Below are 15,210 nucleotides of genomic sequence, written 5' to 3'. Positions count from 1 at the left end.
GTTTGCGGAAGTAAATACGTATGGTCCAGCATGTGAGGGCCACGGACTTTTATAAGATCGTTGTCGTCGGGGCTCATCTTTTTACCATCTTATATCAACAGAGGTGTGTTGCAGGTACAAATAATATTTTGTGAAAATGAGGCGAGCCTAATAAAGGCTCATTTAGGCAGGAAGTAAATAAAACTGAGGTTTTTTTTTTAAAACGCTTCAAAGAATTTAACTTAATCTCCAGAGCTAGTCCTTTAATTTTGACGGCCCTTGTTTTTAAATATTAAAAAGGCACCGTATTCTAACAACGAATAAAAGAACACTTCTAATTGTTATTTAACCAATTATTCAATATTATCAATTATGAATACATTGTAACTTAATTTTAGTTAAATTATTTGACAGCATATTGCCACAAAGTTCAAGATGTCCTCAAGTAACCTCTTACGAATGCTTGCCAATAGAGATACACTTTTACTGCAATTCCAGCAATAGCTATAAAACACAATTGGATGTTAAAATCACTCTTCAGCTTCAAGTTTCTTCTGCGATTTACTTTATTTTACTTTGAATTAAGTGCATTGAATAGTGGTTAACTTGTTATACTGACTTATATGGCTGTTCATAATGTTAAATAGTTCCTTGAATTGGTTCTATGATGTTTTCGTTATGCTTAGCCAGCAGTTCTCGTGCCTGGAGCTAAACAAGACAGCATGTTAATGCACATGCAGCAGTCGTCAGTGGGCTGGTTTGTGTTAGGTCACATGATCAACATGTGGCCACATGCAGTTGCGGTTTTCACTGCAGACCTCAAACTGGAGAGACAGATTTGAAATGCTGTGTCACACTTTTTCATCTGCAACGATGAAGTGAAAACGGAAGAACATGTGGAGTTGGTCCCACACTTTGCATACTTCTAGGAAGGCTTTTTGCAAGATATTGGAGAGTACTTATGGGAATTTTTGTCCAGTCATACAGATATTACACATACAAACTATTCCCACAAAGTTGGAAACATAGAACTGTCCAAATAGTCTTGGCAAGATGGAGAATTACTGGGCTCCAGGGGGTCTAGCAGTGGTTGAAAGGTTAATACTTTTGTCTATAAAATGTAAATTTTTATTACTAAACCGCAATCCCAGTAAACCGTATTTCACAGCGGCTTCAAGCTCTTGGATGGCGCTTTTATTTGACCCATTCATCCAGCATAAACCACTCCCTAAATGGACTTTGTCACTTGGCTTCCTGGCAAGCTCCTTTAGGACAAAATGTTCACAGTAACCACATTCTCTTTATAACTTAGCTCCTGTGGCATTGTTTTTTTTTTTTTGTGTGGGTCATATAGCAAATAAAGCAAACTCAGCACTAAATGTGAGCTGTAACTTGCATCAGCATGCGCATGCACTGCAAACTATGACTTAAAAAGAAACACAATCAATACAGTGGTGCCTGGATTTACGAGTGTAAGGCGTTCCGTGACCCTTTTTGTAACTCAAAACTTTTTTTATCACAAATCAAATTGGTTCAAGCCCCATATTCTGCTCATTCTGGTGTTTGCGCCTTGACCACAAGGGGGCAGTATAATACAGACATGCACACACACACACACATATATTTATTTACATTTATTTGTTATAGTGGACGCCAGGATAGTATGGCTGTGTGTTGTAAACGTACCAAGCTTATACAGTATATGCATATACATTTTTAACATGAACATCATGCAAATCAACTTGTGATTGTGATTGGTTAGCTAAGATCCAATCATGAACCAGAAGTGTTGACATCATCCATTTTATTGGTGTAGACACGCAAGTATGTCATGTCCCCTGCAATCATCTATGGGTCCGAAGTTAAGATAGAAGACTTTGCAAAGGCAAAGATATGCAGTAAACTTCAACCAAGAGAGGAAAAAAGCCTCTTTTTCAACAATTGTTCATTTTTTGCCATACTGCTGCGCGTTGTGGAGTGAGTTAAATTCACCACCATCTAGCACTCATAGCGCCAATTTCTGCTAGCAAGTCAAAGCAAAAAAATCATGAGCGACGGCTCAAAAATATTTATACACTATATTAAAGCTTCTTAATTTAAAAAAAAATGAAGATCGAATCGCTACTGCCACCTGTGGCCGGAAATTGAAACTGCATTTTCCATTACTCACATCCACAATGCGCGCACTCTAAATCTAGTCTGGCCAGAGGCTTGCATGAGTTCCTGTTATAAACAGCTAAGGTGTTAATCTGCTATTTAAAAAAAAAAAAAAAATCTTATTCTAATCTCTGTCTTAAATGGTCAAATAAAAAGGCTATTGTAAAGATATTTTTAGGCAAATTGCAGCTTTAAGTTAGGTCATTTGTACATCAAGGTACCGTCCATGAGGGTCAAAAGTAAGTTCAGTTGGCTATCCCAGCTGACTGCACGAGGCAAACACTACATCGAAGTAAAAATGAATATTTACTTTATGTCAATTTGTAGCTTCTACTAGCGCCCTTAAAATGTCAGGTTAGGAGCTACTGTGCCCCTTTTAAAAGAGAGTTAGTCTGACGTCATGTGTGTTGACATAATAGCCACTCACAGCTCATAGCTACTCATGCTGCGTGTTGATTGTTATGTTGTCAAGGTCTACAGAGTCCAACAAAAATGCATTTCTCAACAAATGCTTGATGAGCGATGGGAAATGTGATTGCGGTTCAGCTTCGTCACAGACGCTTTGTCTGGCGTTTCCTGTTGCCATCTCCCTAAAAAACATGTTTGTTCTCGGTTTGATATTTATGTAGCCAACTGTTAGCGGTGAGGGAAATCCTGTCTAACCTTTTAGCCTCCCCTGATGAGAACACGGGCACTTGGTGACGTCCACTTTATTTATTTTTTATTTTTTTATGTGAACCTTGCATAACCCACTACTCTAATCTTTGTTTGAGCAGAGATCCAATGCACGTACCTAGCAGTGCCTTTGGAAAGCCGTTCAAACATGATTCAGAACACACAAACGCACACGGATGACGAGTTACACTCGTGAGTTCACACACACACACACGCACAAACACACACTGCGAACAGATGGTTGCAGTTAGAGAGTAATATTTTAACTGAAGCTGACACTGGTGTTTCATGTCTGGAAAATCTGAGTAATGCTTGTTTGACAAATCATCTCTGATGTAGTGTAGGCTTTGTTTAATCAAGCTACGATGCATTAAAATGAGCTTGTACTGTACATGGAACAGATGGGAGCGCGTTCATCTTTAGTGTTCCCGACCCTTTAATCTCATTGGAGTTAAATAACCAGAGGTACACGTGACCACTTCAAATTGTTCAAACATATAACGTAAAGACATACAGTATGTCTCCAGAAACAGTTGATGTGAGACTTTATTTATTTATACTTTTGTATCATTGTGTGAATGGCTGGATTTTAATGTTGCCAACTGTGTGTAAATGTCAACTATTCGTTGTTGTCGTATCAACATACAACATGGGCGTACATCACATGCAATGAATAGTTTAAAAAACACACAAAAATAATGAGTTTCGAATGAAAATGTTAATAAATAAAACAAATAAATATATTGCTGATCCGAGTCTGGTGAAATAACACAAATAATAAAGATAAACAAAAATAATAAATACATTTAAAATTCCTATTTTTTAAAATATTTTTCTTTAATATAATTTCAAACTCATTTTACAACATTAGGCGTAAAAATAAATGTTTAACAGATGTTTTTTTTAATAGCCACACAACTGAAGTCTATCAGTGGAGATGTTTCTATTAACCAGGGATTTGGCGCCGTCTTGTGGCATTTTAGGGCATTAGCTAAAGCGCATTAAAAAAAAACAACGTAATTTTATAAATAGCAACATTTTGCTTGGGTCTAAACAAGTAGCTCTGCATCTTTTTATTATTGTAACAAAAGCTATTCTCTTATTGACACATAGTAGACTAAAAACAGACTGATTTCAGCGAAGCTTGAAAAATTCTGCCCAAGTTGACACACTGGCACCAAGATTCAATACAAAAAGCTGTTAGCAGCATAACTTTCACTGAGAGATCTTGCTAATATTTAGGCTACTTTATTCAGCTACTTTATTTTACCGCTCCGCAATGAAATACTGAAATGTTTGTAGCGCAGCTTGCGATTTCACAACTCTTCACAAGCAAACTAAAAAAAAAAAGAAGAAAAAAAAAGAAAAGAAAAACCACAGAGGCTTTAGTTGATTTCATGTCCTGTGTTTATTGGCTGCCAGCCAATCACGAGGAGATAAGCCCTTTAACATTGCCAAGTTGCCCTCGGGGTTATCAGCGCTGCTGTTTACTCAACCCTGGTCACCACATGTTCTCAATTTATACTAACTGGACACTCCAGTACATATGAAAGTCGTCATCCGCAACATTAATATGCTCTGTTTTGATGGACATCATGAAACAGGTTCAGTGGTAGGTTCTCATAGCCAAACCAAATCAAAGCTTTTAATCTCTGATCTAACCAATCCATTATTCAGTGTGATGATAATTAACCGAAATTGTTGTCTTGACTACTTGGAGAGCTGAGCAGGTTTCTTTTTTTTGAAGGTGGAAAAAAGTTGGAGGTGCACTTCAAGTGCTGCCCTCGGGGAGGCGCTGCAGGACAACATGCTACCAGGCCGGTTGCAATCACATACTCACGCTCACTTTCATCAAACAGGTCAATATGTAATAAATACGGCGCATTTGAAAATATAATGTCACAAATATAACAAAGTGCGGTGTTTATGGAAGCATATTGCATTCACTTGGGAAAAAAACCAACATCTCCGGTTTTTCTGAGTGTTTTTCCCAATGAATAATTAAGACAAATCTGTTTTTTTGTAAAACATTTTTTTCTCTTTCTTTTTTCTTGAATGTTTTTTCCCTGTTTTTCTGATCCAGGGATGAGGGGTTATTCAGAACCTTTTTTTTTTTCAATTGTCCTATTTTTATTTATTAATTTATTTTTTGCTGTTCTTCTGAATATTTTTCTGCTTTTCTGAATAATTTTTTATCTCCTGTTTTTTTTAATGCTTTCTTATTTTTTTCTGTTAAGTATAATGTATGAATAGCTTTTATTAGAGCAAGAACCATATAATAGAATATAACTTTATTAATCTGTTTCGAGATAAACAGAAGTTCATCTTTAGACACAGCTTTCAGATCAACATCCTATACTCTCTCCCTCACACACCACAATTAAAAAAAACGATAAAAAATTACAATAAAATTTGACCTTGACTTGAGTTTGCACACAATAAGGACACAATGTTTGCAAAGGAAAAGAAAAACTAAGTATCTTTTAATGTAACAGATGTGACGAGTTTGGGGTCAACAATCATCATCTTGCTTTTATAGGTATTAAGGAGCAAAAAATTGAAAGACATCCATTGTTTAATCTGAGTAAGGAATGCCTCCTGATTATAGCAATTGTGCGGGTTAGTTATTTCTTAAGGCAATAAGCGTCAACTCTGGGGGGCCTCTGTTCACCCTAAGATATATATCTTCACTGTGTTAATGACATAATACATGTACTTATCTTTTAAAATGTGTGCACGTCAGCCATCTTATAAAATGATGAAAAGTGATGCTGATTGGGCTCCATCCCTACGTCTGGGTCGTCAAATCAAATGAGAGTGCACACTGTGAAAGACAATAAAAACGTGGGCTGCTAAGGAAAGGCGTAACTTCCTACAAAAGGACTCCTCACACCATATTAAATGCTTCTACTAATACACAGCTGCGACTATGTATCTTTGTTTCATATTTATTTTTCAAATGAGATTGACTTTTTAATGAGTTTATAAATGGCAGCACATGCTTCTATGTATTGTGTATACTATTTCTCATCAAACTATTAAATTCAGTATATCCTGTCATATCGTTGCCACCCCTCAAAAATGCCTGCCGTCACACTTGTATTCTATGGACTGTATGCCCCGGAGGAGGCGGGACTTCCGACTTTTCACTCATCAACTTTCTTTCTTTTCCCTTTGACACTGCACCCCCGTTTCTTACAAAATTCCTTTAAAACATCCACTTTCCAACGCTCAAAGTACTCTATATCGGGGTCACACGCCGCCATGTTTACCGAATTTGGGAGGCATAACCTTTTGCCTGGACGAGCATGCCTTGCGTACGGCGAGATTCCGATTATTATTATTATTATTATTATTATTATTATTATTATTATTATTATTATTATAATGATTATTATTATAATGATTATTATCATTATTATTATAATTATTATGCTTATATTCTCAGCAGCGACCCGGAAGTTAAACACCGACCGGAAAAGGAAATGAGAAATTGTTTGGCTTGGCGTTTTTTGTTTTGTTTTGAGCACATGGTCGCCTCCAAGTTACGTTAAGTGGGTAATTTTGGATTGTTTATATGCACAGAGGCGTCCACAATAAAGGAATATTGTCTCTACGTCGGCTGCTGCCCGTCTACCTGCACGTCAGCTGAAGAAAAGTGGCGACGTGTTGTGAAAAGGTAACCCGTGCTCAACTTTTCCACGGTTTTACTGCATGGTCCTCTAAAAAAACTCTTATTTAGCATGTCCTCTGCTGACTCGATTAGATCAAGAGACACGATGTGTTTATTAGTCTACTTGTCAAAAACGAGAAAGTGTGAGATAAAAATAATAATGAATACAAAAAAATAACATCAGGATTCAAGAAAATCCAGTTTGAGCATTTGAAAAATGTTCTAATTAGTCAGTATTTCTGATGCCTCGTGGGATTAGTTGATGCTGCATTCGAGGTCAGAATTTATCCGAGTTGCTTTTTCAGTTCCGACCTGAAAGTGTTTGAGGCGAAAGTAAACAACCAAAATGGTGGATAGTGATACATTTGTCTTTTTATTTTGGTCCTCAAAACTCATTTTGACTTCCAGCAAACTTGCCTTCCCGCAATTTTGCTTCATTTATTGTTTTTATCTTATATCATAAGCATTTCATACAGTTCAGTAGTTCACCGTATAATTCCATGCAGGGAGACGTTGTTTTACGCAAAGTTATGTCGAATATTTATGAATGAAGAAAGCTATCTAGTTTTATACTCGAGTAAATTGTGTCTTCCAAAGGGGTCGCCATTGTAGAGTGACGTCACATTGTAGTCCGTCGGTGAAGTCGAGTACCCCCCCCCCCCCAAAAAAAAAATAGATAAAGGGAGATTTCCGAGCATCTTCGAATGCAGCATATGTTCCAGAAGGCGCGGTCTTGTGCTGGTGATAGGCGTGAGAAGGGTGGAGTCAGCAGAGCGGAGTGAGCGGGTGGGGGAGTGGCTTAGGTTGGACTGCGCTGAACTGCTAGCTCAGTGCATGTATCACTTGCATTCTATGAAAAATAATCAACAGGCAGCCCGTGGTCAAAACTTCAATAATATGACATTTATCAAGTAGTGACGCGAATATTTAAGAGTATTTCAATTGTATGAAAGCCTAGTATTTTATGCAAATTTGCACATACGATATGCAAATGAGCATTACTCACCGCTTCCGTTTCTGTTTTCTTGACAGGATCGAGGCCGTTTGGGACATGGATGGGTCTGTGCTACAAGCATGCAATTGGAAAGCTGCTTTTCGACAGGTGCGTGTACTTTTTTTACACCGTGGATGCCATGCCTTGTGCTTGAGGAGGTGTGTCTGATGCCACTTTGCCATTTGTCAGAGCACTGACTTGCGCTTGATGTACTTAGACACACACCAGAGCAACATTCAATGGTTCTGAACATGTGCTTTTAAAAAATAACATTAGTGTGGCTCAAATGATTGAAAAAATAAATATTTAGAAAATATAAACAACTTACAAAAAAAAATAAAAATAACTTTTTCCCAAAAAATCTTTGTTTTTGGTTGCGCTCATCTACCTAATGACTTTCCAAACTGGTCAAATTTTTCGGTACACCCTAGTTGTTGTCTTGACTAATGTATATGTTCTGATAGTACAAATCATGAGGTGCCCCTCAAGTGTACCTAATCAAGTGTCCGAATATTAGGTACACTCTCAGTCCTATTTCTTGGCTATGTGTCTATTGACAGATAGATCATGTCCATAAATGTAATTAGTGGACAGACTGTAGAACCTCTACATGTTGTTCCAGGTGGTCTGTGAAATTCAACATGCTATTAAGGGATGTGTGCTACTTTGAATGCACATAGAAATAGTATGTAAAGGCTTAGAAGTAATGCTAGAAGTAAATGCTTCTGCTTTTACTGATGATTCCACATGCTAACCTTTGTTAATGATTTTTAACTGAGGCATTTTAATGACAATTTGCCATCATTACTCACTGTGAGTTTTTTTTCCTTTTTTTTTTTTTGGTTGAGCTAGGTAGCATCGGACTTAGCTGTGTTGTGAGTAATTTTGTTTTTGTTTCCCGACAGGATGGGAGGAAGTCTTGGTGCAACACGCAGCCAACAGACTCAAGACTTTTCGGACATGTCGGATGGGTCTGCACTCCATTGACAGCAAGCTGCTTATGGGCAGGTGTGTGCGCTATTTGAAGGCGAATGTTGTGTGCTTGAGGTATGTGATGTCACAAAGCCACTTCTCAATGCGCTTGAATCTCTGCTTGATTTCTGACACACGCACAACAGAACATCATTCAATGCTTAAGGATAACATTGTTGTGGCTAAATGATTGAAAATGTTTGGCAGAAGGTATTTTGAAATCAATCAATGGATGTTATTTTTGCCCACTTTTAATGGTATTCAAACAAATGTCCAGAAGCATTGAATGATGTTCTTGTCTGTTAGTGTGTTTGTTGACTTTCTGAGATGATGGCTCGTTTGTGCTCGTGACATCACACACACACACACACACAACATGGTGCCGTGTGCTGCTGCTTCCATGTACAGCCTGTCAACCAGTCTTTGTAACTTAAGTCCAACATAAAATTATTGTTGTGTCCAAAAAAGTGCTTGTCTCAAGTCAAATATATTGTTGAAGTGGAATGAGTGTCTCCGTGTTTGATTTCCAACTGCACTGTGCTTGTATTTTCAGGGCCTCGAATGGATTGCACGTGGATTGTTCTTGAAGACGTTTGGTCTCCCGTCCGAGCTGGCTTTCTCGCTTCATTCTCATGGCCAGATGGCGGGATTTTCAGCATGAATCGAGGAAGCCTGCTCGGATCAGGGGCCAAAACATCTTCAAGAACAACCTGAACAATCCACTTGCAACCCATTTAAGGGCCCAAAAATGCTTTATTGCTACTATGGAGCTTCAACATGCCCACTTATAAAAAAAAAATAATAATAATTTTTTATTAATTTGCATAAATGACCACTCCCACTCAGAATTGACCAACCAGATGATAGTATGCAAATTAATTTGCATAATTGACCACACCCCTTAAGGATTGGCCTATCATATGCCTAGCCACGCCCACTTTTTCCGCCACAGACCCACTTTGGCTTAATTTGCATATGATTAACCTGCCAATTTGCATAACCACGCCCATTTAACGAGCCAACCAATCAGATGCCGGCACTTATTACAGAACCCACCAATCAGATTGCTTGCTGCGCAATAATTTGTATAAACCACACCCTTTTATGGAACCAACCAATCAGATGGCATTGTTTCAGAAACCACCAATGAGATTGCTTCTTGCTAGAAAATTTGCATTACCTTTAAACTTGGCCACACCCCTTTGTTTTGCAATATATATTTTATGAAACATTTAAAGAAATGTTTTTAATGTTATAAGAAGAGTTTAGAAATATTGCAATTTGTCAACTTTTTTTTGCAGGTTTTGTAATGTTACAAGAAGAGTTCAGAAAAGTTTCAATTTGTCAACTTTTTTTTGCAGGTTTTGTAATGTTACAAGAAGAGTTAAGAAAAGTTTCAATTTGTCAACTTTTATTATTTTTTTTGCAGAGTACATGTTGGAATGGCAAAAAAAGTTGAAGTTTTATGACTTGATTGCTGCCTCCTGGTGGTCACCAGGTGAAGTTGCGAGCCAGCGGGAGCAGATCGTGCGGCCCTAAAACAAAACGACATCAGTGAGTCAAGTCAACTTGTTGTACAGCAAACATTTTTGAAATATGATGAAAGTCACCTGCACAGAAGGGTATCAGACGACTCTTGTGGGATTTGGGCAAATCGCTCACACGGCCGCAACGCCAGGAAGTCCGCCATGTTCCTCAGCGGCTGCAGCAGAAAAACATTGGAAGACATTGAGGAGAAGCTCGCTGAGTCGACAGCATTCAAAACTTACCGTCAACTTCAAGCTGATGGCATCAATGCAGCACCAAGAACACAAGTGTTGGACAAAAGTCACTTCATGGTCGAGGGGACTCTACAACAACAAAAAGGAAGTTATGAGTTTTTTTTTTTTTTAATGCAGCAAATTTGACAAGATGATGCAGAAGAGGACCTGCGACTTGTTTCTGGGACTGTCAGTGATGACGCAGCTGCATTCATAGGAAGGTGACCTTGAAAAAAAACATTGAAGTGACCTTTGCAGTTTGGCAGCAGCTAAGCAATGAACCAGTCCAGCTTCTACTTCCGTTTATTAACATGTCAACAATTAAAAAAAAAAAAAAGAAGTGGTGGACTTCTCCTGGGCCCATTTGGCACTATTTAGGGAACAAAACAGAAGGGAAAAACAAGGTTAACGTGTCAGAACAAAGGTAAATGTACCTTTTTGAGAGTCTCGAGTGAAGCGTAGCTCAATACAGCTTTGGGGAAACTACAAAGAGAGAAATGTTTATCAAATGTTCATGTCAGCCATTTTGTTTTGCAGCATGTTCAAACCCATGAGCCAGCCTCTTACACATTTCTTGTTCCTCAGGCAGCTCTGGTTTAAGTCAAGATGCCGTTTTTACCTGCACACATACAGAAAGCACGACATTAGGAATGGTTAGTGCAAGTCACCTGACATGTCTTTACCTTCCTCCAGTCATCTTCACCATGTGCTAAAACTAATTAAAACATGATATCACATTTTAACATGTATGAGTGTTTGTGTCTCACCAGTGACGAGAACAGGGCTGGGCTGGGCTGGACATCGTGTCAATGGCCTGGGCTGAAAGACACGGTAACATAATGTAGTTAGCTTGGAAACATGCAAGCACATTTAACCAGTGTAGAGCAAAAAGAAAAGAAAAAAGTATTTCAAAAAGATGGGGGAAGTAAGCAACTTGATTTCAAGGGGAGGCTATTCGCTTTAAGATGCAAGCCTGTGGACACATTTGAAGAAAGTTAAGAGTTGATTCTCACTAAAGTACAAACGCTGGCCACTTACCTTCTGCCAAACGGCGCTCTTCTCCAGATGCTGGAAAGGAAAAAGTACTTCGTGTTACTTAATATCTTCCGTTTCAAAGTACCGTTTGGCGTTTAAGAAGAAAGTTTTAACAAATAAGTACTTTACTTACCGCGAGCATTTATTTCCGAACATGTCAAATAAAAGCGTTGGTGCCATTTTAGCACGCGATTGACGTTGATTGACCACGACCGAGCAAACATTTTAGCAAACACCTTGCATGCTAGCAAGGCGTTTGCATGCTGAAAAGGTGAACATGTTAAAAGTTACAACTACGACTGTAAGAAGACTCTTTAAACAAACCTCTTGTCAAAGCTTTTGGTCATCTTGTCGAGATGTGGCGAACAGCAAGCGGAGGACGTCAACGTGATGCTGGCGAAGAAAAGAAAGACCGCTCGTTCAATTAGTCACAGCTTAAATAGGTTTTCGGTAACAACGTCATCACTTGCTGTTTTTTTCGAAAGCTTTATTCAACCAAGAGAACAAAAAAAAAAATTCGACTGCATATAGACAGGAAATCCTGGTAAAATCAGTAAAGTATATAACGGGGATCGAACCCTGCTCGTCTGTTCCGGAGACCGTATCGCTAGCCATTCGCCCAAGCTGTCCTGTGGCTTCCTGTTCTGGAGGTCATAAATAAGCCATAGAATGAGAAATTACACACCCATTAGTTCTATGAATAGAACCAAAAATTCTTTAATTCTCAAAGCCGAGATGGTCGAGTGGTATAAGACATTTCCTTCGGTGTATTTGTGCTCGTGTTCGAAACTTGTTTTCTTCACACTTTGGAAATCGTCGTTAGATATATTAATTTCGAGGGTGCACCAACGAGAATCGAACCCAAGATCACTTGAACTGGAGGCAAAGTTTTATACCATTCGGCTATCATGGTTGAGGTGTTCGACGTTTTATCTTGGGTATTTGTCGGATTCCCTTATGATTGTATGAACTCGATAAATACGATACGATTCGAAACTTTGTGACCGAGAAGGTGGCCGAGTGGCCAGTTATAAAGGTTGCAGTGACCACAGACCACGGTGCGAATCCGTGTCTCTTCAGTTTTTACGAGATTATGCCACAAATTATTGAAAATAAGGGCGATGTCCGGGATCGAACGCGTTACCATCGGTACGGGAGTCGATATTTTATTTCAACGGCCACCTAATCAGTTTGCATCTGCGAAAAATTAATGAAGGTGATGAGTAGCCTTCTTCCGAACTCAAGTTAGTGTACAGACTCGATAAATTTGAGCTTCATAGCGGCGAAATTGGCCGAGTGGTCAGTAACAAAGGTTACCATACCCACAGACCTTAGTACGATTCCAGATCCCTTCGATTTTTATGAGATTATTTCTCAATTTATAGAAAATAAGGTAAAGAGCGGGAATCGAACGCGTTACCACCGGTACGGGAGTCGATATTTTATTTCAAGTGCCAGCTGATCACGTTTCTCTGATCAAAAATTAATGAAGGTGATGAGTGAACTTCTTTCCAAATCAAGTTAGAAGTTATTTTTTCAGAGGTACCCCCAACCTTCACCCCTCCCCACCAGCCATTACATAATTTTTGTATGGGTATTACTTTTAATTCACGCATACACATCCTGGTCGTCAGCTATGTAATCCACTCAAGTACGAATCCAACGATTGTTTTATATATTAATTAACAGCTCACCAACAAGTCAATCCTATTCCCATTCATCCACAGGAGGGCAGTATTGCATCGTGTCTCAGTTGCTTCTCCGTTTTTCTCTGAATTTTTACCAGACTTTGATTGACTCCACCCACACGGATTTTCAACGATTCTTCTTTTTTGTCGAACTATTATTTCCTCTCCTTTAATGATGCGCGTCTTATAATGGCACGCTTATTGTTTTATCACATTATTGAACTATTTCAAACGAGCCGAAACCCAGATATGCTAACCTGATGCGTCACCTTTCTAAGGAGTGCGCCGTTTGCTGGGGACATGTGGTACTGCACATCAAATCCACTCATTTCTATGTGGATGATTTATTTTCCCACAACTTTTGAACCCAATGGCCGAGAGCAGTGTTTGTCCATCCAGGTCCTCGATCGTTATCAGGGTTTTCCTGATTTTGCTGGAATGAGATGCGTTGGGAAAATTGTTGGTCAACACAAACTACATCACATCTGGATAGATTAAATATTTTTTGTTTGCACAAAACCGAGATCAGAAAAAGTGCATAAGGTGAACACGAAACACTTGAAGGAAAAAAAAAGAAGTTAAGATGACATCGGTATGGGAACAACACTAATATATAGTAAGACTTGTTTTTTTCAAACTAGCGATCTCCAAATTAAGTAAATATCGCGATTTATGAGTCCCGACTAAATAAGACACTTTGACTGACAGGCGAACTTCGGTTGAAGTAGTATATTCCATGGCTCAAAGGGCAATAAATACATTTTAATTAGTCAAATAACAGCCGCTAAGTCACAAAGTCGTTCCGGGTCACGTCTGCTTCCATTTAACAGTCATTTCCGTCCGTCCGTCCGTCATAAAGCAGTCACGTGATCACGTGACGTCGGTGCAAAATGTATATATTTTTTTAACGACCATGTATAGTAAGGTTTTTAAAAAATTAATTAATTAATGACCATGGGCACGGTAAGGCATTTTTTTAAAACATGACCGTGTAGTCAGGCATTTATTCAAAAATACTGTCTAAAAAAATGACTATGTATGGTAAGGCTTTTATTTATTTATTTTTAAATAAATGACAATGTATAGAAAATGGCCGTGCATAGTAAGGTGAGTTAAAAGTTAAAACAACCATTTATAGTAAAGCTTTTATTTTTAAAAACATTTATAGTTTCAAGGCTTTTTTTTTTTAAGCCATGCGATTAGTAATTTTATTTTCCTGTTATCTCGCTCACTTAATGGTGATCGTTTATTGAAAATACAGATGTGCAATTTTAAAATGATGCACTATGTATGCTAGGAATGGCCGCCGGGGGCCCCAATCCCTTCTTGCTTGGGGCCCCTGGGGAATGTTGCTAGGTCACTGCGCGTGACTGATAGAAATGTTCTTAATTATGTTCTATGCAGCCCCACTAGACTAAACACTGTATATTACGTATTAAACAGCAAAATCCACATGTTTGCAGGTGCAGCCATTTTGCGACTTGCTGGTGACTGAAAATTGCATCTCAGGACCAATCATGGTTAAACTCTTTTATGAAGCTGTGCTGTGATTGGTCGTTACTTGAGTCCTAAGCAACTGTGATGTCATTTTCAGTCGACAGCAAGTGGCAAAATGGCTGCTGCTGAGAGGGCTTATCAATAATCAAATTAATTAGTATTCACTCCAACTTGGCCATTTATATCACACGTCTGCTTTTTTTGTTTTGTTTTGAGAAATAGAAAGTAGTACACCTCAAACCATTTTTCGAGACACATTCCAGCATAAAAGACTGATCGTGTTCTGAAAATGGATGGCGGATTTGTGTGTTGACTCTCATTTCGTCATTAGATTGAGCTCTCTTCTTTCTGTGCCAGCGATGCTCTCAATTTATTTCAACGTTTTATTCTACTGGGTCCTTCTTCCCCCCCCATTGGACTCAATTTGCCGAGACCGAGGTGGGGATGCGAGCGCTGTTTTTAAGTCAGTGACGGACTGCGAAGTTATTTATATCCCCGAGCCGAAGCAATTGGACTTCCGTGTCGCCCATTACTGCAGCACATTTTCCTCACAGCGCTTCCCGGCAGGCACACGCTGTCTAGTGCTCTCAAATGATTCCGCAGTCAAGAGCTGCACAAGAGAAGTCAGAAAGGCCTCCAAGGGGCAAAGCGTTTGAACATGACACTCAAGACACTTTATGCTGCTTTTTAATTTCAGTCTTGTGTGCCGTTTGCGATCAACAGCTTCCTCACGGATCTATTGTAAAAAATAAAATAAGATTCATCCATCCGTTTTCTATT

At 38.7% G+C, this 15,210-nt stretch overlaps 1 protein-coding gene and 1 long non-coding RNA gene across 12 annotated transcripts; one reads left to right on the top strand and one right to left on the bottom strand.

Annotated features, from left to right (window-relative positions):
• Positions 1 to 10,953, top strand: LOC144037668 (uncharacterized). 11 transcript variants are annotated; one of them, XM_077549310.1, is made up of 7 exons: positions 4,222 to 4,423; positions 4,559 to 4,670; positions 6,397 to 6,490; positions 7,517 to 7,586; positions 8,384 to 8,486; positions 9,880 to 10,004; positions 10,069 to 10,953. In XM_077549310.1, exons 1-6 carry the CDS (start codon positions 4,358 to 4,360, stop codon positions 9,987 to 9,989), a joined length of 555 nt encoding a protein of 184 aa, XP_077405436.1. In that variant the 5' UTR covers positions 4,222 to 4,357; the 3' UTR covers positions 9,990 to 10,004; positions 10,069 to 10,953. The 11 variants fall into 11 exon arrangements, 6 of the variants coding, with proteins under 6 accessions (XP_077405440.1, XP_077405441.1, XP_077405436.1 ...); XM_077549313.1 differs by having other exon boundaries at positions 4,223 to 4,423; positions 9,949 to 10,004; XR_013288985.1 differs by lacking the exon at positions 4,222 to 4,423 and adding an exon at positions 1 to 103 and having other exon boundaries at positions 9,880 to 10,953.
• On the bottom strand, positions 9,851 to 11,690 carry LOC144037669 (uncharacterized). The gene is made up of 10 exons (XR_013288989.1): positions 11,570 to 11,690; positions 11,379 to 11,508; positions 11,249 to 11,278; positions 10,978 to 11,029; positions 10,778 to 10,829; positions 10,645 to 10,693; positions 10,379 to 10,436; positions 10,220 to 10,300; positions 10,061 to 10,152; positions 9,851 to 9,985 (listed from the first exon to the last, which is right to left on the bottom strand). It is a non-coding gene; the product is annotated as an uncharacterized LOC144037669 (long non-coding RNA).
• Between the last annotated feature and the right edge of the window lie 3,520 nt (positions 11,691 to 15,210).

Source organism: Vanacampus margaritifer, chromosome 17 (assembly GCF_051991255.1).
Source record: "Vanacampus margaritifer isolate UIUO_Vmar chromosome 17, RoL_Vmar_1.0, whole genome shotgun sequence".
Lineage (NCBI taxonomy): Eukaryota > Metazoa > Chordata > Actinopteri > Syngnathiformes > Syngnathidae > Vanacampus > Vanacampus margaritifer.
This window is presented reverse-complemented; position numbering and strand designations above follow the sequence as displayed.

What these genes read in the sequence shown, in the direction of transcription:
- LOC144037668 (XM_077549310.1), top strand. Translation starts at nt 4,358, where the DNA reads ATGAAAGTCGTCATCCGCAACATTAATATGCTCTGTTTTGATGGACAT. An exon ending in TGGCGACGTGTTGTGAAAAG is followed by an intron (nt 6,491 to 7,516) that starts GTAACCCGTGCT and finishes TTTTCTTGACAG; the next exon opens with GATCGAGGCCGTTTGGGACA. An exon ending in AGCAAGCTGCTTATGGGCAG is followed by an intron (nt 8,487 to 9,879) that starts GTGTGTGCGCTA and finishes TTTTTTTTGCAG; the next exon opens with AGTACATGTTGGAATGGCAA.